This window comes from Rhinolophus ferrumequinum, chromosome 18, assembly GCF_004115265.2.
Source record: "Rhinolophus ferrumequinum isolate MPI-CBG mRhiFer1 chromosome 18, mRhiFer1_v1.p, whole genome shotgun sequence".
Classification (NCBI taxonomy): Eukaryota; Metazoa; Chordata; class Mammalia; order Chiroptera; family Rhinolophidae; genus Rhinolophus; species Rhinolophus ferrumequinum.
This window is the reverse complement of record NC_046301.1, coordinates 50706812-50732158: the sequence shown is the minus strand read 5'-3', so window position 1 is coordinate 50732158 and position 25347 is coordinate 50706812. Positions and strand designations below refer to the sequence as shown.

The 25347-nt window shown below is 54.2% G+C and overlaps 1 protein-coding gene across 8 annotated transcripts in view; it reads left to right on the top strand.

The window, feature by feature from the left end:
• The first annotated feature begins 221 nt into the window (after positions 1 to 221).
• Positions 222 to 25347, top strand: part of UNC13A (unc-13 homolog A) — a 58399-nt gene continuing 33273 nt past the window's right edge. For 4 of the 8 annotated variants that reach the window (XM_033134195.1, XM_033134201.1, XM_033134200.1 and 1 more), the window contains exons 1-12: positions 222 to 414; positions 9277 to 9306; positions 9941 to 10040; positions 11910 to 12027; positions 13760 to 13883; positions 14531 to 14604; positions 15444 to 15498; positions 17346 to 17381; positions 19965 to 20172; positions 22109 to 22651; positions 23154 to 23259; positions 24945 to 24991. In XM_033134195.1, coding sequence (XP_032990086.1) covers positions 393 to 414; positions 9277 to 9306; positions 9941 to 10040; positions 11910 to 12027; positions 13760 to 13883; positions 14531 to 14604; positions 15444 to 15498; positions 17346 to 17381; positions 19965 to 20172; positions 22109 to 22651; positions 23154 to 23259; positions 24945 to 24991 — 1463 coding nt within the window. In that variant the 5' untranslated portion in view covers positions 222 to 392. The remainder of the gene's footprint in view (positions 415 to 9276; positions 9307 to 9940; positions 10041 to 11909; positions 12028 to 13759; positions 13884 to 14530; positions 14605 to 15443; positions 15499 to 17345; positions 17382 to 19964; positions 20173 to 22108; positions 22652 to 23153; positions 23260 to 24944; positions 24992 to 25347) is intronic. The other 4 variants (XM_033134194.1, XM_033134198.1, XM_033134196.1 and 1 more) reach the window with 3 other exon arrangements.

Sequence of the window (25347 nt, the reverse complement as noted above, 5' to 3'; positions counted from 1 at the left end):
AGACAGCTAAGGACTCAATAGAGAGCCAGAAGGCCCACCGAACGACTCACGGAAAGATGAGAATACGCAGAACCGGAAGGGCACCTGCGTGGCGGCGGCCGCCGCCAATCACTCTGGTCCCGGAGCCCTCACCGGCTCCGGCCCTTTAAAGCTTCCCCCAAACCCAGCCCCCCGCGCCCCCGCTAAATCAGGCGTCCCCAGGCTCCGCCCGCTGGCTCTACGTCAGCGCCACGTCAGGAGCTGTCCGAGGCCCCGGTGCTGAACCAAGATGGCCGGCGGCGGAGGCCGGGCCCCGGCGTGAGCCGAGCGCGGGCGACAGCCCCGGCCATGCCCCAGCCCAGTGGCAGCTGAGCCCGACCTGACGGAGCCGGCCCGCCGGCGACCCCGGAGACATGTCTCTACTTTGCGTTGGAGGTAGGAGGCGAGGCTTCGGGGCGGGAACCGGTGTGGACCCGGACTGGTCTCTGCTGGGCTGGATGCGGCTGGGCTCCCGGGGCGAGGGGGTGAGCTGAGTACACGCGGCTGGACTTTTGAAGGGGTAGCCCTTGTAGACGCCTCACGCGCCTGATCTGTGTAGACGCAGCTGGGCTCTCAGGGGCTCCTGGTGGTCGCTGCTGGGGGTCATGTGGCCATGGCAGAATGCGGAGGCCGGTGGGGACACGAGCAGGGATCTGAGACTATCTCGAAATGGTCTAGACTAGGGCATCTGTGTAGACCAGGGTATTAGGGGACCCGTGTGGAATGGGGCTGGGCTGGGTAGTTCGGATGAATCCTGCGGGGTACTTGGAAGGAGTCTTCAGTGGGCTGGGCTGCGGGTCCTCAGGGACGCCGACTGGGCCCGGAATTCGAAAGGCGAGCAGGAGGAGTCTCCTCGGCCCGAGCGTGTAAGATTTGGGTAAGGGGGCTCGGCCATCGTTACACCTGCGGGCTCGAGGAATCCCCCAGCCCTGGCTGTGGAGAGAACTGGGAAGGGGCTGAGGAGACCCCTCCCCACGTCCTGAGAGGTCTGTGATGGGGGGTCTGGGGGCGCTTTTCCGGTTAACTCTTTGGCTTCCCGAGCTGGGGGCTGGGGCAATCGCCTGAGGGCCTCCCCCTCCCTGCCCCCTCCAGCATTCCGGAACGCGTATCCGGCCTTCTCCGCAGGGAGCCGACCCCTTGTAGGTGCTATGCCCCACCCCCCTCGCCCCTTCTGGCCCGTCTTCACTTCACCCACTTCGCGCCTAAGGGAGGGAGGGAGACGTGGGGTGGAGCTATTTTGGGGCTAGAATGCCATCTGTACCGAGGCCCACGCCCAGGTCTACACTCTGCATTGGGGTGAGGGGGGAGAGAGAGAGACGCGGGAGGGGCATGGCCGCCCCGCACCTCTGAGGCTGGGGTGGGGGAGAAGCCAACCCACCAGGACTGGGTACCCCGGCACTCCTGCTGAGAACTCAGGCACTGGGAGTCCTTGGGCGTTAGGGGTGGTGGCGACCAGATGCTCCAGGCTTATAGAGGACTCAATCTTGGGTTTTAAGGACTGGGGTCAGCCCCCGCCCCGTCACCCCTACTCCCTTCAAGAAGACTGGGGTGCGGGAAGAGGTGTGTCAGCCAAGTCTAAGCTGTCAGGCTTCGGGAGACCTTAGGCAAGGGGAGTGTGCATGCGTGTGTGTGTGTGTGTGTGTGTGTGTGTGTGAGAGAGAGAGAGAGAGAGAGAGAGAGAGAGAGAGAGAGAGAGAGAGAAACCCTAGCCTCCGCCTGGACCCCGAAGGGCAAGCCCGGGATCCGGGAACCGCCCCCGCTGCCCTCCCCCCTCTCTCCCTTCCCCCTCCCCCTCCGCTGCTCCATTCACAAACCCAGCCCCGCCTGCCCGCTCCCCGCCTCGGAGCTTCCCGTGAGCTGATCGCGCGGGGCTGGGCCGGCGTGGACACGGGTGTTCTTAAAGGGACAGGGGCCTCCTGTCCCTGAACTCGTTCCTGACGGGCGGGGCTGTGGTGGCAGAAGGGCCTGTAAAATCAAAGTCTACTCATCCAGCCCCAAGCCTTTGGAAATAACGGGAGTGGGGAGGTGGACGGGACCCCCCATGCAACAGCCACGGACTAAGCCTAAGGGGAGGGGGGAGCTGAAGGTCCAAGGCCCCCACTGGCCTCTCCCCTCCTTTAAGTTGCTTGGCACTTGTGGGGAGGTGGGGTGGGAAGGAGGCGGGGGCTAGTACTGGAGGAAGGGCAATGCGGGTGTTCCTGGCTGACTCTCCTAGCCCACCTCACCCTGCCTCACATTTTCCGAGTTTGGTTCCTCTGGAAGATTTGCCTAGTTCGGGAGGAGGCGGGCGGGGGGGGGGGGAGAATCTCACCCTTAACTCTGACGCAGACAGGAGGCTGGGATGCGGGGGTGAGGGGTGGGGGTGGGTGAAGGAGGTGCGATGAGAAGGGTGAGGCTTCCTGACACGGAGACCTGTGGTAAGAATTGTGTTGGATGATTCTATGGAACTTACAGGGAGGGAGGCACCCGCTGGGAGGGGCAAGGCTGGGGGAGAGGTGGAGGGTAAAGCCCTGAGGTGGAAGGGAAGTAGTAGGAATGCTGTGAGAGGTTGAGGGGGAGACTGAGAGAAGTGGGGAGAGGGGAAACGCTGGGGGGGTGATTGGGGGAGGTCAGGAGGGGGAAGAATGGGAGGGGGAGGGGCAGGACAGCAGTAGAGCTGGGGTGGGAGGGCTTTCCATGGGACTGAGCTCATCCTTGGAGTTGAGAAAATACCTGGCTGCCCATCCAGGGGCCCACCCACGTGTGCCCATACCTGCACACATAGGAGCTGTCACCGTCACACCCAGACTCGCCCTGTGTGGACAGAAATGCTGAGAATCTACAAGGCTTCGTGAAGACCACGTGTCTATGAATGCACACACGGACACATGGGCCGATTCACACACGTGTGTACAGGACACAGTCTGCCGCCACAGACATGGTCCCTGCAATACAGGTGTGTGTGTCTGCCTGTGCAAACACACAGATGTATCCACAGGTGTTTGATGTATGTTCACAACATCCATGTGTCATAAAGGTCCGCCCATGCCCTAACATGCAGGCATGTGCTCATGCATACATTCTAGGGCCTCACATTTTGAAGAAACACATGTGTACACATAAGCACATGCCAAGGCATGTGTGTATACACATGACAATACTCGCTTGCACACTCAAAGCAGTCCCTTTAAACAGGTGAATGATGAGACATGTAGACACGTGCTTATGAGTATGTATATAGCTTCACACAAGTGTGTAAATGCATGCAAGTAAAACACACATGCCATAGAACTTCATCACTCATACACACACACACACGTAACACACCACGTGTTTCTGCCTAATACATCCCCCGCTAGCCCACATGTACCTTGCTCACACATACCAGCATGTCCCACGTGCAGTCACACCCCACTCCCCAGTGCATACATGCAGACCCTCACCTGCATTCAGATACTGCACGTGTCCCTCCATACATATCACACACATCCATGTACACACACGTGCCTGCCCTGGTCACACAAGCAGACACACATGCAAGCACACATAATTGCAAGCTTATCTCACACCAACACATCAGAGACCACCCTGTACAGACCTTGTCTTTGCCCCCTCTCATTTCTTTATTTATGTGGAGCTCTATTGCTGCCGCCACTCCAGTCCATTTGCTAGCTCTTAGCAGAGTCCTGAGGCTGCGAATACGAAGCACCATCTGGTTCCTTCATGTATTCATTCATATATTGACTCAGCAAGCATTAATTGAGCACCTACTATATGCCAGACACTGTTGCTGGCTCTGGGGACTAGCCCTACTCCTGGCCTCATGCTGGTGGGGTCGGAGGGGGAGAGACAGGGAAAGGCTGAGGGCTCCTGGGAAGGGGGCATCCAGGGCTTTTCTTCTAGGAAGCCTGCCCTGATCTCCCCGTCACCATTTGCCTGAGTCTCAGAACATGAGGGGCAGGTAAGCAGAAGGGAGCTGGTGCTCTAGGTGGCAGGAAAACACATCCAAAATCGTGGTGGTGGGGATTCAGTTCTAGACCTTCCTATGTGTCTCACAGCATTTTGCCAGGCCACTCAGTGTTTTAAAGTCTCCATAAATATTTGATGAATGAATTTTGCATACAAATCAGCAAATGCATGTGAGGGTGAGTTTGCCTCACAACTAATAATGTCAACAAGAAGCACTGTTTATCCAGCATTCTACAATGCTGAGGACTTTTATGCTCATTGCCCTTTTTAATCGTCACAGCAACTCATTTTACAGATGGGGAAAACTGAGGCCCAGGGAGGTTAACAACTTGCCTGGTGCCACAGAGTCAGAGGTGTAGCTGCCTGACTCCACAACCTACTGGGAGTAGGGGGTGAAGGTTGAGCCTCCTCTCAGCCCCTAGGATGTGGCAGGCACCTAAGTCCCTTCCATGGGGTGAAAACCTGTCCTGGAATTGCCTTCTTCCTTCATCCACTCATTAAGCAAACATGTCATCATCTCCCCATTCATCATGGCTATTCCCCTGCCCCTCCCCCAGGAAACCTTCACAAATCCCTCTGCCCCTGGCTTCCCTGTTTCTGATACCACCCAGCCAGGAGGGGTGTGCCTCTGGGTCTTTGCCATCACCATCCTCATAGGATGCCCTTCAGGGTTGGCTCTGATTCATCTTTAGGTCTGCCAGGTCAGCTGCTTCAATAACCTGGACCTCACTTTCCTCCCACATACAAGGTGCCAACCAGGGCATCCTGAGTTCAGCAGGTCGGGGTTTGAATCCCTAAATTCATCCCTTCCTGGGGAGCCCCATACCGTCTCCATTCCTCAACATGCTCCTCTGTAGAATGGGCACACTCACAGCAACCACTGCCTAAGTTTGCTGGAACTCTCCATTGAGATGAGGCATGCAGAGCCGTTGACACGATGCTTATTCTGTGAAAAGGTTCAGTAAGTGTGAGCCAAGATGGGAAAAATCAATGATAGTGTTTTTATTAATGGGGCCTAAAAGCTTTCTTGAAGGAGGTCCATGTGTTTAGGACATTTCCTGAGAGATCACGGCATACTCCTGAGGGCTCAGGAATACACAGTGGCAAAAGAGGTGCCAAGTTCATTGGAGGTACGGCTCACACATACCAGAATGTCCCACATACAGTCACACACCCCACTTCCCAGCATGTTAGGGACGGTAGGCCAGTTCAGCACCGTAGACAGCTCAGGGAACATCTGTTTCAGCGCTGGGACAGCAAATGGGAGGAGGGGCGTGGCGAGTTCTGCACCGTGGACAGCGCCTGCACGGTGGGCCCGGTCTCAGGGCGGGGAGGGGGGGGGCCACTGGAGGAGGAAATGACGTCATCCCTTCATTGAACACTATTTAATAAGCACCTGCTCTGTTCCAGGCCTAGTTCTAAGTGGCACCTGGTAAACAACAGAAATTTTGGTCAAGATTCTTGGTGTGTTTTACACCAGAAGCTCTGGCTTATCTGTCTTTGGAGGGTGGAGTCCTCTCTCCCAGATGCGAAGCCGTAGGGGCCAGTGTCCTGATCACAAAATGCACGCCCACCGTCGACATCACATATGAAACTATCAAATATCCCAGAATATTGGGGGGCGGTGGCAGCCCGGAGAATTCAGAAATAGAATCTGGGATATTTGGTAATTTCCATATGTGATGTCGACGGTGGGCGTGCACTTTGTGATCAGGGCACCGGCCCCTACGGCTTCGCATCTGGGAGGGAGGACTCCACCCTCCATGGACGTCGGAGGGGCCACCAATGGGCACCACCCCCACCCGCCACTCCCAGCGGTCGCATTGCCCACGCCCTCTGCGCCCACGTTATAAATAGCCTCCTGCATGTGACCAGGAGCTCGCGGGGCGGGGGGGGGGGGGGGGGGGAGGGGGCGGCCAGAGGGATGGCACTTCCGTCCCGGTGACCCCATACCCCAGGGCGGGCGGGGGGGGGGGGGGAGGGGGAGGTGTCGCAGCGGAGATGTGATGACGCTGGTGGTGAAGGCAAAATGACTCGGGGACCGTTCACTGAGAGGGAAGAGGGAGGCAGAGTGGGGAGACAGAGAGACTTGGTTCTTTTTCTGAGCGCCATCGGCCCCTTCCTGAGCCCCCTCTTTCCTCCAAGCCCTCTTCTCCCCTGAGCCGCTTGCCTGATAGCGCCCGCCCCTCCGTGCCCCTCCCCCTTCTGGAGTCCCCACCCCCACCACGCTCCCGAAGCCCCCCTCTCTGAGTCCCCTTTCCTCCTGCCCCTACCCCCTGAGCCCTCCTCCCCACTCTGAGCCTCCTTCCCTGACCCGCCCATTACTCTCTGAGCCCTCTGTCCTATGCTGAGTTCCCCCCTTCCTTCCTCTGAGTCCTCAAGAGGAGCAAGTATTGATGTCTTCATCCTGGATCCCCTGAAGGGCCTGGCCGTCCCTGTCAGAGCTAGACGCCCCCAGCAGTCTCACTGCCAGTGGACCCCAACTGAGCCCATTACCCTCTGGCCCTCCCAGGCTTAGGGGGTAGAAAAGTGGGTAGAGGAAGGGAGTGGAGACCAGAGAGATTCAGACAGAGGGAGAAGGGGAGGAAGGAGACAGAAAGACAATGACAGGGGTGGAGAGAAACAGAATGGAAGGGGAGACACAGGGAGAGACACCCCCTCCAGACTCCCACCAGGAGATGATGGGGACAGACTTCGGACAACAGGCCTCCCCTCTGAGCCCTGTCCCTGGTCTATAAAAAGGGGACACAGTGGGAGCTGCAGGGTGGGGCCCAGGCCAGGTCAGGCTGCACCCCAGTCAGCCCCTCTGTCCCCCAGGGCCTGGCACCTCTTCCCATCGGGTTCCTCCCTCCAGCTTTTCTCTCCCAGCTCTGCCTCTCCTCTCCCCTGCCTGCCCTCCTTGGTGGGAATCTATGTGTCTCTCTGTGTCTGTCTCTGATGCTCATGACTTGTTATTTCCACCCCTCCTTTCCCTCCTTTCCCTTTCTCTCCCGGTGTTGGTCCCTCCGTGTGTGCACCTTTCTCAGCCATCTGGTTCTCTCCCACCATTCTTCCTCCCCGACCTGCCCCTGCACCCCTCCTTTCACAGAATCCTCAGGTTTGCAAAGCTGGAGCTCCCCCAAGGAGGGAGGCCTGGAGCTCCCGGTGCCCATACTCCCAAGTGCCCCCGAGCTTCTCTCAGCCCCAGGAGTGAGGGTGAGGGTGAGAGCTGGTGAGCTCCTTGCAGGCTGGGTGGGGCTGAGGGGAGAAGAGGGGACCAGTGAGATGGGGACTGAGCATGCATGCAAGGGAAGGGCCTTTGCAAGAGCAGTCACGGACCTCCAGTGGGAAGGTGAGGAAGGCACGACACCGTGACTGATTTTGGATGTGGGAGAAAGAGGCAGCAGAGACAAGGACAGAAAATACCGCGGGAGATAGACAGGCGAGCGCGCGCGCACAGCCATATCTAGAAAAACGGAGAAACTGACATGGAGTGAGACAGAGATGGAAGTCCATAGAGGGGGGTTCACTTGCCCAAGGTCACACAGTGTGGAAAACTGCACCTGACTCCATGCTGAACTGATGCTCACCTCTCCCAAGGCCCAGCCCAGGGCTCCATCTCAAACCCACACCCGGGCGGGGGGTGTGCGTGATCCTCAACCATTTGCATTTAAGTCCAGATCTTTGGGGGGCATAGGACAGCACTCATTCCCTCTCTCCTTCTGCAACTCTGAGGAGCTCATTCAGTGCTTCTGGACATCAATTGCACCCCCCCCCCCGCCCCAACCCCCCTTTCGCCCTTCCTCCCCCCCAACATCAACAAATAGTATTTACTGACAAGTGTTTAGAACCACTCCGCTTCCCCCACCCTTCATGGAATTCTCTCTTCCCTGGCTCCATTCAGCTGCTTTTGCAAGACAGAAATTCAAGTGAGAGGAACAGAGATATGAACTCAAGATGGGAGGCCGTGACATTCACCCAGAGAAAGGCCTATCTTGACTCTCAAAAGAGAAGAAAGAATAGAACCACAATTCATTCTGTTACTAGGAATTTATCCTCCAACTTACTTCACACACTCTTCAAGACATACTGAAAAACACAAAGGTTCTGCAGAGGGTGTAGAATGCTACCATTTGTGTAGGAAATAAAAGAATGCACGTGTGCTCATGATTGCTGACGCCAGACTATCTATGTCTAGTACCTGATAATGTTGATGGCACGTGGGAGGGAGAGTGAGGGCTGGGGTAGAAACAGCCTTATTCTCACTGTATAATTTTTTGTTTAGTTTGGATTTGGCAAAATGTGCATGCATTGCCCACTCAAACAAAAATATTCATTTGAAAAGGAAAAGGGAGAAATGTGGAGAGGAAGAGAGAGGGCTCGGTTTGGAAACAGGTTTTAGATGGAGATGGAGAGTGAATGGTGGAGAAAGACATTGGGAGCAGCTGCAGGGTGCAAGAGATGTTGAAAGTGAAAGTTTAATCTCTTGTGAGAAAAGCCAGTGAAGAGTGAAATTGCTTTGAATCACTTGGGGCTGTGGGTTATATGAAATCAGAAGATACTGAACTTTGTGAGACCCTGATGTATATTTGGGTTGCACCTTTGACAGGCAGCTGGGACTGGACAAGATTTAACAACCTTCTGGCTAGGAATGGAATATCTTTATCTGGGATGTTCTATTCTACTTCCCCTAATCCCCTTTGAATATTGAATACCAAACCTTGGGAGCATTTGGTAGGACAGACTGAGCTAGACAACTGGGGGAGAAATCTCACTGGCTTGACAGGGGGATGGGGCCCGTGGAGATTGTCTCTCCTCTCCTTTCCCACTATCCTCCTCCCTCTGCAGCAATCCTGGAGGGCTTCCTGTGGGAAGCCTCTCCTGCCACCTACCCAGATCCTTCTTTTGAAACTTGTTTAATTGAGGGTAAAGGCATAGCTGGAGGGAAGAAGTTTCAGGAGCGTTTGATAGGGAGGGAGGAGGGGCAGGGACTGCTCCCAGGGTCCCCTAGGTCTACCTCTGCTCATCTGTCTGATGGCTTCTCTCTCTCTCTCTCTCTCTCTCTCTCATCCCTGCCTCCCTCCTTTCCTATTTCCCCTCCTCTCTTTATCTCTGATTTCAACTTCATCTTTTTTTTTTCCTGTTTGGTCACTTCATCTGTCTGTTTGCTCCCTCTCCCTGCCTCTGCCTTCTCTCTGTCTGTTTCTTTCTTCTCTCTCTCCTCTCTGTCTCTCTTGTTGTGTCTATTTTGCTGTGTCTCTCTGTGCCTCTGTCTCTCTCTTCCCTTCTTCTCTCCCCATCTCCCTTCCCTATCTCTGTCTCTCTCCACAGTCAAAAAAGCCAAGTTTGACGGTGCCCAAGGTAAGTGGCCTCTCTACCTGTCCTGTCCTGTGTTGTCTGTCTGTCTGTCTCTTGGAGAGACAAGGGAGGGGTCTGAGCTAGTGGCAGGGGACTTGAGCTCCTTGTCTGCATAGCATCACGGAGGGTGTCAGACTTGGCCTGGGGCCACCAGGGTCCCAGCAGTCTCCCCAGCCATCCCCTGAAGACCTCGGTGGGGGGGTGGGCCTCACCCTGCACCGATGGCCCTTCCCAGGATCTTAACAGTTAGGGTGGGGACTCTTAGCTCAGGCTCCAGGGGGCGAAAAGTGAGGCTCAGAGACATGAGGGGGTTTCTTGCAGTCCCTTTTGTTCTTGTCTCGGGCCTCCCAGCTAAAAACCAAGGCTGTTGGACATAGTTATTTTTAAGCAGCAGGATTAGTCATCTCAAAATTCCACTCGGGGTTGGGGGAATGCTGTGGGCTGGCCTGAAGGTGGTGGGGACATTTGGTGGCTGGCCTGGGGGTGGCGGGGCCCACAGAAGCAGTGCAGTATGTTGGACCTGGGGTGGCCCCAAGCACACACAGCCCCTGGGGGATCATAGCAGGTTGTCTAGAGCTCGGGAAGGGGCATGGGGAGTCCCTGAGCCCCTGTGCTGACCCTGCTCTCACCTCCACAGAGAAATTCAACACCTACGTGACCCTGAAGGTGCAGAATGTCAAGAGCACAACCATCGCTGTGCGGGGTAGCCAGCCCAGCTGGGAGCAGGATTTCATGTTGTGAGTCTGACTGCCCTGCACAGCCTCACTCCCTGGTACCTCGCTGGTCCCACTGGGAAGAGCGGACACCTGGGTGTCTTATGGGACTCCTCTCTCTCCCCACCAGGCCCCATGTCCACCTATCAGCTTTGCCTCCAAAGTACTTCCCGAATCCAGTCGCTTCCCTTTATCTCTGGGGCCACCAGCCAAGTCCCTGCTACCTCCAGCCTCCACCCTGGCCTCCTGCTGCAATCCGCCTCCTGCAATCTGTTCTCCACCAGGCAGCCAGAGGGATATTTTTAAAACTGCAAATCACATCCTGTCGCTCTCCAAACTTGCTCCTGGCATCAACCTCAGAACAAAACCCACACTCCGCCCCATAGCCCCCAAGGAGGCCTACCCCCTGAGACCTCCCGCCAGTATTTCTGTCCAACTCTCCTGCCTCACCTGTCCCAGCCACAGCCTTCTATGCACGGTTCCAACATGGCCAGCTTGTTCCCACCCCAGGGCCTTTGCACTTGCTCTTTCCCCTTCCGTGATCCTCCCAGCTGCCTCCTTCTTATCCTTCCTTTCTCAGCTGTGTCACCTTTTTAGGAAAGCCTTCCCTGACCACCACCCCCAAGCTGAAATTGAAGAACAATTTCAATCCTTACCACCAATTGTTATTTTAGGCTTTTGTGTGAACTTTGGACACATTTCTGGCCCCCGCCCCTGGCCTGTGAGCTCCAGGAGGGTAGAAACTGGTTGGTCTCTGCCCCTACTCTGACCCCCATGCCAAGCGCAAGGCCTGGCACACAGTATGTGCTCAATAAATATTTGCCTAATCACTGAACGAATTCACGTCCTGGACTCTCCTCTCAACCTGGAGCCACCCAGGGCCTCATATTATATCCCGACTACTCTGATGGTGGGGACATGTGCCATACTCTCTTCTAAGGCTTTGATTAAATCGATTTTGCCCACAACCCCAAGAGGGAGGATGATACTGTAATCCTCATTTTACAGATGAGGAAATAGAGGACCAGAGAGGCAAAGCCACCTGCTCATTGTCTCACAGCTTCTACGTGGCGGAGCTGGGACTTGGACCCAGCAGTCCTCAATCCCCGAGCAGAGCCTGGCTCGGACTGTCAGTGGTGGAGGCCACGTGAGAACCTAGTTAGGATCCAGGAGCAGAGGAGCATCCCGGGATGGAGGGCGGATCTGGCCCTGCAATTCTAGGGAAGATGTAAAGGGGGAGAGACAGGATAGTCCTCAACTCCCCAAAGGCCAATTGCTGAAGGACCAGATCACAGTCAACAGATATATTTGAGGGAAACATTCCTTAAGATAAATCTTTGGCAAATTGGTAAATTCAATGAATTGGACATTCACCAAGGTTTTCTCCCAAATCTCCTGGCATCCCCAGCGTAGGTCCTGCAGAGAAAGTGCTCAGGGGTAGGATCATTCATATACTGAGGGATATCCCCCTGTGCCTGGATAGAGATGACACTGGGAAGGATGGAGGCAACCAGAATGCCCTTATCCTGGAGTAATCGGGAGCCATGGAGGGTGTTTGGGCATCTTCCTCGCTTAGCTCCATTCTTAGGGGCTGAGGGCTCGAGGAGGAGCCTGGTACGTTGAGGGTACAGGAGGTGTGTGATAACTGTCCCACCCTTCCGTCCCAGCTTGGAACCCTGGTTCTCCTGGGAAACTCTGAGCACGTAGCTTGGCCCTCTGGTCTCAGTTTCCCCTCTATACACAAGAACCACTGTGTTACCTTCCTGGCTAGGACTCACCCAGGCCTGGGTTTGAATGCCTCCCAGCTCTGTGTCCTAAGGTGAGTGAACTGACTTTTCTGAGTCTCCATTCCCTCACTCCTGCCCCTTCCTACCCCCTCCCCTCTCTCCACAGTGAGATTAACCGCCTGGATTTGGGGCTGACAGTGGAGGTGTGGAACAAGGGCCTTATCTGGGACACGATGGTGGGCACCGTGTGGATCCCCCTGCGGACCATCCGCCAGTCCAATGAAGTGAGTGGTGGGGAAGAGTGTCTGGGAGGGGCCCAAAGGCCAGGGGCCTAAACAAAATGGACAATTAACCTCCATCCCCTGACAATGTTCGTGGAGACATCTGGGGCTCTGGGGGCAGCTCCAAAGGCACCAGGGTCTACACTCTTTCCATCTTGTGGTTCTGTATTTCTTTCCATGCGCTTCCACCTTGTGGCCCAGGATGGCTGCTGGAGGATCACCATTACACTTGCATTCCCTTCAGGGGAGGGAAACGTGGCAAGGGAGGGAGTTGCCCTCCTAGGTAAGGGCCAAACCCAGAAGGTGCTTACAGCACTCCACTCACGTCCCGTAGGCCAGAGGTTTAGTCGTGTGATTCCGCCTAGCTGCAAAGGACTCTGGGAAATCTAGTCTTACGTGGCATAGCCCTGGACCCCACTGAAAATGTATTCCTATGGAAAAGAGGGGAAGGGATACTGTGGGCAATTAGCACTTTGTGCAGCATGAAGGCTACACCAGCCCTGAAGGTGCCAGGCAATAGCCTTGGTCTCCTGGCCTTAGGTTTTTCCCCCCTCTACCCCATCCACCCATGCTGAACCCAGCAGCATCTTATTATCCCCAGGACCCTTTCCTGCCCTCCCTCCTCATCTCCCTTGGGGGGCCTTCTTGATGGCACCTGCCCACATTACCAGCCTCTTCTTCCTCCACACCCCACCCTTCACCCCTGATAGGCCCCAAAGAAGGCCTCTGACCCTTCACATATGCTCTTCCCTGGGTTTCAAGTATCCCTTCCATCATCCTCTAAGCTCAGCTCCCATGCCCTCTCCTCCAGGAAGCGCTCCCTCATTTCCCTCTGGCTCCCTCAGCCCCCCTCCCTCCCTCTGGCCTCACCCTGATCTCACAGGGCAGGGGGGGTGTCTGTGTCAGGCTCTGTCTCCTGTGACTGTGGGCTTTTCAGGGACCTCTTGAGCATCCTGAAATTGTCCAGCGTGGGGTAGGCATAGAGGAGGCACCAGGAGGAGTTTACATGTTAATGAATGAATGGAGAGGAAGGAAATGGGTGCAATAGTCCAGACAAGTGAGTCCAAAGAGAAGCCTTGAGGATGACCCCAAAGGTCATTCTCCTGATGAAGATGGAGGAGTCTGTGACTCCCCCCAAGTGTGAGGAACACCTGGTCACTTGGGGCAGCAGCGACCTAAGCAGGGGACCCTGGGTGACTACCTTCACCCCTGCCAGCCTCTCCCTGCAGCTGCAGAAAGCGAATTCACAGAGATCAAGAAAGTGAGGTTCAGAGTGGACCCCACCTGCTGAAGGGCTCATGTCCCTGAACCCAGGGTTATTGGTTCATTCACTTGGGAGGGTAGGGTGGGGAGGGTTCGGGGGCGGGGGGAGGGTAGTTGTTTCCTTAGGGGATGGTGGGAGCATCAGGGCTTTTATATGAATCTAGGGCTGCATAACTCCCGTCAGGGATGAGAAGTGGTGTGTAATGCTAGGACTTCCCCTGAGGACCCGGAAGGGCCCTCTCGGGGTCCTTGCCCCTGGGTTCCCTGGGCCCACTATGTTGGCCTGGACTGGGATCTTCCCTCTGAGTCTCAGCTTTCTTATCTGTAAAGTGGAGACGTGGCCCTTGCTCTTGGGGTAGGGGTGACATGGGGTAAGGGCGCTATCTCATGAGAGGGCGCCTACGGGCTGGCGTGGAGCAGATACCTGATCCCTCCCACATCACCTGGGACCCTGACCTTTGTCAACCCCCAGGAGGGCCCTGGAGAGTGGCTGACCCTGGACTCCCAGGTTATCATGGCGGACAGTGAAATCTGCGGCACTAAGGACCCCACCTTCCACCGCATCCTTCTCGACACCCGCTTCGAGCTGCCCTTAGGTGAGTGGGGGGCGGGGAGCGAGGGCCCAGGAGAATGGCCAGACCTGCGTGGGTCCAGACAATCCTCATTCTGAGGACAAGGTTTTCTCTCAGAGGAGGAGAGAGTTTCCTGGGTTTCAGCGCGTCCGCTGAGATGTGCCCCTGTCGTGCACAGAGCACGTTCCAGCTCCTACAGGTCACCAGTGGGCAGCAAATGCTCCTTGAACAATGGGTCTCAGGTCTGAGCTGTCCTGGCTGGTCCTCGGTGAGGTCTTCAGCTCCAGGGGTGAGCTGGGAATAGGAGACAGACAGAGGCAGAGACACAGAGAGAGGGAGAAACAGAGACACAGAGAGACATGTAGCGATAAACAAGGGCGGCGGAGGCACAGAGGCCTCTCCCCCTTTCCCGGAAGCAGCTCCGTTCTCCCACAGCATCCTGCTAAGAACCCGGGGCTCCCCCACCCTGTAATGCTGGGGTTCATCTCCTCTCCCATCCTCCATTCATTCTCAAGGCGTAGCTGGGGCGGGGAGGGAGCGGGCGCCACCCTGTCCTCCCTTCCTCTCCCCCCAACCACTGGAGACGAGCCCCGTGGGCCTGCAGGACACATTGGATGGGAGCCAGGGGGCAGGCAGGGGCGTCCAGGCTCACGCCAGGGTTCCCCTTCCAGACATTCCTGAAGAGGAGGCCCGCTACTGGGCCAAGAAGCTGGAGCAGCTGAACGCCATGCGGGACCAGGATGAGGTGTGTATTTGGGCTCTTTTCTTCCTGGGGCTGTCTCTTTGTCTCCCCATGTCCTCCACTCTCTGTTTCTTTCTCCACTCGTCTTGTCCTATGTCTGTGTCTCTACCTTTTCCTAACTCTACTAAATCAGCGCCCCATGTGGCCCAGTCTCCAAGCAGTAATGTCAGCCAGGAACATACAGTCGACTAACAACGTAACGATTTTAATAAACTGCAGTTCTGCATTTGCCAAATACCCTCGAGGAGATACAGGGACCCTGAAGCAGTTCTCACACCCCTTCTCTGCCCGCACACCCCTCACTTCCTCCAGTCCCACTTTCGGACTTTCTTAAAAGTTCTCCTCTCCCTTTGCCTTAGCCCCTGTACCTCTGTTCTTCCAGGCCACGCCCCCCTTCTTCTTAGCTCTATCCCCACAGTACAAAGACCCAGTGTGGCCCAGAAGACAATCTTTAGAAGGTGAGGGCGGGGAAGCAATAGTGGGCAAGACGAAAACACTGTTTAGTGAAGGTGGAGGGCAAGAGGGCACCACTCACGTGTCAGGAATTATCATCCCCCACCTCCTCTCATCTTCTGTATTCCGCTCCCTGCCTCAGTTCTCTGTCTCCGTCTCTCTTTCCCTCATCTGCGTCTCGTTTTCTTTTTTCTATATCTGTTTCTGACTGTCTGTCTGAGTGTATCTCTCTCCCTCCTCTCTCTGTGAACCCCTGTGTCCTTCTCCTCCAGCGGGAGAGGATTTGGGGGACAAAGGGGAGTCAGGATGGAACACAACAGGGGACTATCGTGGTCCCCTGGCTTCTGGTCCTGCTCTGAGATGAACCCTCTCTCCTTCCCTCCCCTCAGTATTCATTCCAAGATGAACAAGACAAGCCTCTCCCTGTCCCCAGCAACCAGTGTTGTAAGTACCTCTCTGGTCCTCTCTACCCCTCCCCCATCCCATGGCTGTCGTGTGTAACAGGTCAACTCCCCTCCAGAGATGCGAGGCCTGCAGGTGGAAAGTCTCCGCTCACAGTGTGGTGGAAAGAAGAGATCTGGGACTTGGGTTTGAGTCCTGTGTGCTTTGTGGCCACATGCATGCCAGTGTCCCCCCTCTCCTCATTAGAGTCACTCTCTTTGAAACGGGGCATCTGACAGCCCTTCACTCTGAGGGGACCCAGGACATCTAGAGGCTTAAGAAAACGTTTTGTAGACTCTTTGATTCAATTCATCAAATTCTGGATGGGGAGCTATAAATCATTCAACAAACTCTTCATGGGTCCAACAGAGACCCCCAAGCAGCCCAGTCAGAGGGTGCAGACAGACACAGACAGGCAGTCCTGCCAATACACGAAAAATAAGCACATGTACAATGGACGAAGGCTGTTTCATTCGCCCATTGACTTCGATGAAGAAACTGAGGCCCAGGAGGAGGAGCCACTTGCCCAAGGTCACAGCCCCGGCAGGCAGAGTCAGGATTGGAATCCAGGTCCGAGGGAATCTTTCCACTGCACTGCATCTCTTAGAGCTGACGATGATCACGTTCCTCGGCCGACTCATCTGCCCCTCCATCAAGGCTGGAGGTTTCAAGATTGTTGATACTTCTTGGGGTAGGGGTGACTCTCAGATGCACAAAGATCATATCTCCACGGGCCAAGGAGGTGTCTCTCTCCTAAAAGTTCCCGGAGTCCTCTGGGGGGGGGGAGTGACAAATCAGAGAGTACCAGGGCAGAAGCCACCCCCAGGACAGTTTGCCCCTACCCCGCCCTTCAACCTCTTTCTCCTGTTCCATCTGCTTCCTTATCCCCCTTTCCTCCTCTCTCACAGTCTCTCCTGTATCCATTGTCCACCCACCCCCATATGCCCAGGACGGTGAGGATGGAGCCTGCTGGGGGAAAGGGCGGGGGGACTGCAGTTGGAGACCCTGTTCTGCCCTAATTTGGGGTGCGATACAGAAAAATCCCCTTGACTTCCCTGTGTGGGGGGAGTCATCACTGCCCAGAAGGAATTACAAACCCCTTCCCCCCTCCCCGTCCCGTGAATGGGGTCGTTGAAGATTGTGGTGGGGACAGGGGCAGGCCAGGCAAGGTAGAGGCAGGAGCAGATAACGAAGAGTACCTGAACAGGTGGACTGAAATGAAGGGGTTCCATTTGGGAATGGAGACCTACCACCCAGCATTTACCTCCCCAGTCCTCTGGGGAATGTTTTATTACCCCCATTTCATGGAGGAGGCCAGCCAAGAGGAGTCAGGAGTATAACGGGGAGAGATGTGGTTTTCTCCCTGGCCCTGGCCATCAGAGGCTGTGTGACTTTAAGCTGCTCACCCTACCTCTCTGAGCCCTGTTTCTTCATCTGTACAATGAGCAGAGTAATAAAAAACCACCCAACAGGGGTGTTTTCAAATTTAAGATTTCCTGTTCTATATTTCTTTCCTTTTTCATGAGCTAGGGGAGGGAAGGAGTGCGGAGTGCCAACCCCAGACTTCCGAGCTGGAAAAGCCTGGTCCTAAACAGCTCTTTTGTTACTTCCTGGCTGAGCCTGTGCCTTCCTCAAATAACGGGGATATCCCACCTTCCTTGCAAGGTGGTGAGGGAAGTCGTGACAAATGTCAGTGGTTAAAGTGATACTTGGGGAAGATACTCAGGGTAGGAGGGGATCGGGGTCCTGGGTGTGAGGAGGAGAGGGGAAGAATGAGGAGGATGGGGAAACCCCCTCCTTTAGCCTCGCCACCTGCTCCCTTTTATTATCTCTGCCCCTTCTCTTTGTAGGCAACTGGAATTATTTTGGCTGGGGTGAGCAGCAGAGTAAGTACTCAGCTTGATGTCCTGGGAGACCACGGGGAGGTGGGGGCCTTGGCAACTCTGAGGACCCGCCCCCCCCCACAGGGAAGCGAGGAGCCTGTGGCTGGCTCATGGGGCCAGAGGAGTGACAAGACGCGTTTCATGCCCTCCTGCCCCCTCACCTTTAACATCTGTCTTGGGGGTCCTGCTCTGTCTGGTGGGGAGTGGGCACTGCCATTGGGGTGGGAAGATGCATTTAGACGGGAGACCTGCCTGTCTCCAGCTGGGCACTGTGACCCCCTGCTCCCCCCACTCCCCATGTATAACCTCATCTACTCTCCTGTGACTCTTCCCTCTTTTTGTCTCCCCATCTCCCTCCTCCGCTTGGAAGTGGGCCTCAGTGTCACTGAGAGGGTGGTGGGTGGGGAAGGAAGAGGGTCTCTGAAAGAGCAGCTGGGCAGGGACCCCCAGGCAGATATCTTTCCAGAGACCTCAGCTCCCAAGGCCCCTCACACGTCTTTGTCCAGTTTGCCCCCCGGGGAAGGAAACAAGCCATCCCCCCCATTTGGATGCCCATTTTTCTCCCTAAGGAAGCACTCCCTTACACCTATGTCCTGCCTCTTCCAGAGAAATCCAGTCCTTCAGTCTGAGGATGAATTTTCTCTCTCCTCCGCCACTTGCTGGACGAGCTCCATTCCCCTCTCCCTCCAGGACCAGGGAAATTGTTCACACCTTCTTTTGATCCAAAACAATTTCTTAAAAACTAGGCAGTCAGAAACCCATTGGGCCAAAATAGGCATCAGGCTGACAAGAAGATGTGGGTAACAAGCCGTTTGCCACAAACAGACACAGACAAAGATGCTTTTGGTTAAAACCAATGTGGCTAAAGCTGACAATTGGGTGAAGAGTAAAGAGCATTGGGCCAAAAGCAGACCCTTTTGTTGAAACATAATTGTCTGAAAACACGGAAGCAACAATTTGGTTAAAAACGATTTGGTAAAAAACAGAGTCTGGGCAAAAACAAAAAGAATCCAGTGGAAAGCAATTTACCCTCAAAAAACAGATAAATGGTCAAAAAAATATAATTAGGTGAACACACACACAACCTCATGTGATTTGGTTGGAAACATCTCGGCTTGGTCAAGTACAGTTTGGTAGAAAGAAGTCCAATGTGGCCAAAGACCTAGATAATTGGGTAGAAAACCAGTTAATCAGAGGGGAAATTTGGTGACATTGACAATTTGTCCAGAGCTGCAAGGGGGCCGTCCAGGTTTCAGACCCCTCACTTCAGGTCTGTACCTGATCAGTTTCATCCTGATGTCCACAACTCGAAGTCGTGGAAATTTGCATCTGCCTCTGTCTATCATATCAGTGCTGGCAGCATGCAGCTCGTCAGAGGGTCGCCATGTACGACAGGGACAGGATAAAAAGCTTGTAGGTCACAGTGGCCCAAGTCAAATGAGAAACCAGAAAGCCAGAGTTACCTTGGTAGGGCCAGCTTTGCTAGCTGAAAATGGATTTAAAGTTTTTCTAAAGGCAGAATAACTCAGGGGATGAATCAAATAGCATTCGAAGTGAAGTAGGACATTCATTTCTTAACAGTTTACTGCATTAAAAAAATTGGACCTATTTGTTGACTGTATAGAAACAGACACAATTAGCCAGAAAAGAATTGGAAAGTTAAAATAATAAAGCAAGAAAAATAGACAAATATCTGGGAAATGAACAAAACGATTTAAAGGCATGAAACAGTACCAGCCACTCCCTTGATGTTTAAAATCACTGGTGAATTGATGCCATGGGTTACCCAGTCAGGGGTTTACAACTTTTTTTTTTTGGTAGCTTATTTGTTTTCAACCCAAGTGTTGCTTTCTAAAGAAACAGTTTTCCGTCCCAACACAATCTAACATCCCTCAACGCTGTTTTCGTTTTACTAAGGAAAACAAGCTAAAGTAAAACATCCTTTAATTCTTATTAAACACTTGAAGTTGGAACCCCACCCCATCCCACCCTGTCCCATTTTAGCGATAGATTCTGGGTGTGTGGTGGTCTTGCAAACCTAAGGGTCTAATCCTTTTTGAGGGAGATGGCACCTTGTCAGAGCCCCTTCTTTTTTTCTGTGCATATGAGTTCAGATCTGGGATCTCCATTCTCAGATATCAAGAAATCTCCCTCCAAACTTCTGTGAGTGTTTGCATGACTCCTGTTATGGGGAACTCACTGCCTGATAGAAAAATCCATCTTGTTTTCAGAGAGCCTGGACTTGGGCAAAGTCCGTTCTCACAATGGAGTTGCAAGACATCTTCCAATGTACCACTGTCCTTCTCACATTGTAGGACTTACCCTGGACCCCAGACTCTAGGTCCAGTTTGACTCACATAAGGCAAAGCAGGGTGTTCACCTCCCTTATTCTAAAGCCTTTACCTCTATTATTATGACCCAGTATCCTTCATTAATTCTGGTAAAGATTCCTCTCCTTGAGTTAGCAGCCAGTGAAGACCCCCGAAGTCTGAGATACTGCTTTGACCTCCATTGTGTTTGTTCTTTCTCTCTCTGTCTGTCTCCCTCCCTTCCTTACTCTCTCCCCCCACCTCCTCTCTCTTCCAGATGACGACCCTGACAGTGCGGTGGACGATCGTGACAGTGATTACCGCAGCGAGACAAGTAACAGCATACCGCCACCCTATTATACTACGTCCCAGCCCAATGCTTCGGTCCATCAGTATTCTGTCCGTCCACCACCCCTGGGTTCCCGGGAATCCTACAGTGACTCTATGCACAGTTATGAGGAGTTCTCCGAGCCGCGGGCCCTGAGGTAGTCATGATGGAGTGTGTGTGTGTGCGTGTGTGTGTGTGTGTGTGTGTGTAGCCAGCTCTGTCTGCTGGAGTGGAAAGAGGAATAGGGGGCTGGAGGGAGCTGGGTTATAGGTAAGTGGGTCTAGAAAAGCAGCATTCATGCTTTCTTGTAAGCAGTAGAGCCCTTGCTTTACACAAATTTGCAAGAAACCTCCACAAGGTTGAAAAAAGGGGGGGGTCTGCTTTGGCTGAAGAAAGAGGAAAGTCCAGAGGCCCCTGAAAGGTCCCCCTGAAATATGGGGGCACTCCCTTTAAAAGCCACCGGTCTCCATACACTCTACTTGGGCTGGGGGAGGGGGCAGGTGGAGGAAGAGATGACAGTTAGTTGGGTGCGTGAGGCATAGTGACGTTGGAAAGATCCCAGCAAGCAGCTGGCTGCTGGTCCCAGGGTGGTCCTGCCAAGCCCTCTGGTGGCCCCTGGTCCTTTGTTACCGACCAACAGGCCTGGGCACAGTGATGTGGGTGCTGCCCCTTCTCCATCCAGCCACCGTCACCACTCCTTTGAAAGTAGGCTGTCCCTACACCTGCCCATAGGTGGGTCCCCTGACTTGCGTGGGCCACACCACTGCCCCATATGGTGTGCTGGGCCTTGACCCTAGGGGGCCGAAACTTGGTTTCCAAACAGAACAACGACAAGATATTAAACAGGTTGAATATTTGTAAAGCACTTAGATAGAAAACACCTCCATCCTTGCCAAAAGTTCTCTGGGACAGCATGCACTGTAGAGTTTGGGTCAAACGTAACTTGAAGGAAATCTTCATAAGCTTCCTACTCAATCTTTAGCATCGATGAGTATAATGTTTTTTGCAGGTATTTAAATAACTTTTATTTTGAAATTTTCTATATACTATAGAAAGCTTGGATAGTTTATAGACGGAATATTTTGAAAGGAACTTTTTAAAAGCCTGAGCATCTAGTCCTGCCACTTTATTTTTTAGCTCCAAGAAAATGAAATGACATCCTCAAGTAAAACATGTAGTGGCAGAGGTGCATCAAGAAGCAAGCAAGAAAGGGGGTTCCTGGCCGAGGGCACAGCAAGTGCAAAGCCCTGGGCACAAGTTTAGGTTGTTGGAGGAATAGTGAGGAGGCCGATGTGGCTAAAGCAGGGACAGGAAAGTGGGGGGACAGAGGGAGGGGAGGGTGGAGGGTTTGGGCTACACATCGGTGTAGGGCAGGTTTTATTTCAAGGGCACTAGGGAGCCTGGTAGGGTTTATAGTTGGAAGAAGTCCCTTCGTGGCTTCCATGAGAAGTAGGGGCTGTCAGGAACAGGAGTGGATGTTGGGACGGCATCTGGTGGAGATGGGAGAGCCTGGACCAGGGTGGGGCCCAGGGTGCAGAGAAGTGGATGCATTTCACTAAAGGTTTGCGAGGTGAAGCCAAGGGGACCCACAGCAGGGTCGGCTATGAGTGGACGCTGAGGCAAGGAGTGGAGGCAGGAAGACCCCAGTCCCTGGTGAATGGAGGGTCTCAGCGGTGGGAGGCCCCATTTGAGGTGGGGGGGCATCAAGAGCCAGGTACGACCATGTTCAAGTTTCAGAAGGCCTAGGTCCCGAAGGGGGCTGTGGCGAAGACACTGATTCAGGGCCCCCAGCACGTGGGTAGAGCATTTGCAGCTCCCACAGGGCACGGACAGGAGGATGTACAGCAGGTCATGAACAATCAGTGATCTGATCGATCTGATTTATTGCCTGTCTACCCAGACCGTAAACGCCACGAGAGCGGGATTTTTGTCTTGTTCATGGCTGTGTTTGCCTGGTGCCTACAGCAGGGCCTGGCGCATAGTAGGTGCTCAAGCAATGCTGAGTGAATGACTGGGTGATGGTCCTGTGTGCCCGGGGCTGTGCGGACAGTGGCTCTGTGCCTGGCCTCTGAGCCCCCTGCCTGTCCCGACAGCCCAACGGGCAGCAGCCGCTATGCGTCGTCGGGGGAGCTGAGCCAGGGAAGCTCGCAGCTGAGTGAGGACTTCGACCCCGACGAGCAGAGTCTGCAGGGCTCCGAGATGGAGGATGAGAGGGACCGGGACTCCTACCACTCCTGCCACAGCTCGGTCAGCTACCGCAAGGACTCCCCACGCTGGGACCAGGACGAGGACGAGCTGGATGAGGAGCTGGATGAGGAGCTGGATGAAGACCTGGAGGACTTCCTGGAGGAGGAGGAGGAGGAGCTGCCTGAGGATGAGGAGGAGCTGGAGGAAGAGGAGGAGGTGCCGGATGACATCCGCGGCTATGCCGAGCGTCACGAGGCAGTTGTGGCTGAGCCCAAAGACTTCAAGCGCATCAGTCTCCCTCCAGCCGCCCCCGAGAAGGAGGACAAGGCCCCGGCCATGCCTACTGAGGCCCCCGACGTGGCCAAAGCAGCCCCCAAGACACCCACACCCGAGGAAGTGCCTGCAGCTGAGCGGGCATCCGAGGCTGAGCCCCCGAAGGCTGAGGAGAGGTAATGGGAGGGAGTCGAGAGACTGTCACAAGGTCACTGTGGTCGGTGGTGTGTGGTGCCATGATGGAGTAAGCCTGGACCTGGGGAATGGGGGAGGGGCGGGGGAGTTGTCACAGGGTCATGGGTTCATTGAAGGGATCAGGATAGGTCCAGGAGATCAGAGGGGGTTCAGTGGGGTCAGAGGGGGTCAAGTAGGGTCATGAAGGAGTCTTAGGGGCTGTGAGGGGCCAGATGGTTTGCTGAGGTTGGAGAAGTCACCAACGCATTGAAAAGACCCGGGGCAAATAGGATTACAAAGGGCCAGAGAGGCCAGGAGGATGAAAAAGGGAGCCAGGGAATCCAAAGGTGTCAGAGAGATGTGGGCATGTGGGAAGGGGGCAGGGGCACTGAGACGGGTCAGAGAGGGGCACAGGTGGGGGTCAGAGTGGGTCAGGCATCACTCAGAGGGCAGAGGGTGGAGGGGAAGCCCGTCACTGGAGCCTCAGGATGCCCCTTGCCTCAGTTTCAGGCTGCAAAATGAGGAAGGCCAGGAGGGCCAGGACTCCATGTCCAGGGCTAAGGCCAACTGGCTTCGAGCCTTCAACAAAGTGAGGCTGCAGCTGCAGGAGGTGAGTGAGAACCCTGGCCAGCTCACCCATGCCCAATGCCCCGCCCACGCCCTTGCCCAGACTGGTCACGCCCATTCTCCACCTCCTCCCATGCCACGCCCACCCATGTCCTTTCCCTGGGCCCACCCACACCAGCCCATGCCACGCCCAGTGGGCAGCTTGGCCATGCCCACTTCCCCATCCCATCCACCATGCCTATGCTTCTATACATCCTGGTCCTTCCATGGCTCCGCCCACACCAACCTAGCTACCCTCTCCTGCCCTTGCCTTGGCTTCACTATTCCTGGCCTCACCCCCAACCAAGGCCCAGCCCAACTCACCTACACCAGCCTGGGATTTCTTAGCAGGGAAAGAGGAGAGGTGAGCTGCAACCTGGAACTAGGTCATGGCTACGGCCATCTCAGAGATCAAGTTCTTGGAGAAGGCTAGAGTTAGGGATAGGGCTAGAGATCAGGGTTAAGGCAGTAGTCAGAGATCAGAGGTCAGGGTTAGAACTGGTGTTAGGGGAAGAGGTCAGTGCTTGGGGTCCTATTGAGTGTCAGTGTCAGGGTTGGGAAAAGGTCTGAGGTTGGGTCAGTATCAGAGAAGGAATTCGGTTAAAGGTATTGCAGTTAGCATCAGGGTCAGGGTGATGACTTTTCAGATCGGTAGTAGGATTGAAACCATTCTCTTATTCAGTCATTCAACCCATGCTGGGCTGGAGACAGAATAGTGTTATTATCCTGCAGACACTTGCAAATTGGGGTGAGGCTGGCAAGAGGAGATTCTAATCACACTCTCAAAGTCTTTAACCATCCAAAGCAGAGCCACAGAAATTTCAAATCAAATTTCTTATCAGTTTTAAAATAGGATTTTATTTTTTGACTAAGTAATTTATTCACATGGCTCCAAATTCAAATGGTAGAAAAGAGTATACAGTGAAAAGTATTGAATAACTTTCAATACAACAGCAAATTAAATTAAAAAACAGCAGCTACCCTTGTAATGGAACTATTAACATGACAAGAAAAATAAACATGTGCAGTCTCTCTGGGTTTCATAGATGGGACATAAAACAAATCCAAGGCAATCAGGAAAACTCCCTAGAGGAGGTGACACTTAAAGTATTAAAAATACGTCAATAATATTTCAGAACAGGGTGCTGGCCCCTCCCTGGTCCCCCTCCAACCACGCCACCTTTTAGTTGCATGGAAATGTTGTCCCCGGGTCTACACTGAGACCTGAATGATAAATGGAGGCTGGCTGGCTGCAGAAGGTGGGAGGGCATACAAACAGGTGGCACAGCTTGGGCAAAGGCCCTGGGGCACAAGAGCAAACACACAGGTGAGGCTGCAGGGAGTTTAAGAAATGACAGAATCTTATGAGTGTTTGATGAACTAGCCCCTGAGAATCCCAGGAGACTATAGAAGTATGAGCGCTTGTTGGAAAGATGATAATAGATCCCGAGGTTTGACATACAAGGAGACCAACATCCACTGAGGTTGATGGCAGAGAAGCGCTCCTCTCTCCCCTTTTTACAGATGGACAAACTGAGGCACAGAGAAAGCCAGTGAGCTTCCTAAGGACACACAGTGAGGACTAGGACCCAGGATTCCTGACTCCTGGCCCAAAGAAGAGACAGAAGTGGGTGTGGAGCCTGCCTTACCCTGGGGAGGTGTGGCCATATCTGTCTTTCTGTCCTGCAGGCCCGGGGAGAAGGAGAGATGTCCAAATCCCTGTGGTTCAAAGGCGGGTGAGTATCAGAGTTTTGGGGGTGGAAGGAAGTTTTGAACCTAGAGTCCAAAGCTGGTTTACACCATAGCCTCAGCCCAGCAAGGGCAAGGAGAGCTTCCATTTAGACAGGGCATAGGACTAGCCATGGGTGAAATAATAGAACCACTGTCAGAAGGCATTCAGAGCCAAAGATGGTAATATGTTGAACCTTCACAACAAACCCAAGGGGAGCCCATTACTCTGTTTTGCAGGTGGGGAAACTGGGTCCAGAGAGGTATGGGCCTTGCCCAAGCCACTCGCATAATTCAAGACTGCTTCCCTCTAGAAGTAAATGTGAGATAAAGGAGAAATCCAGTTTCCTGCAATGCCCATCAG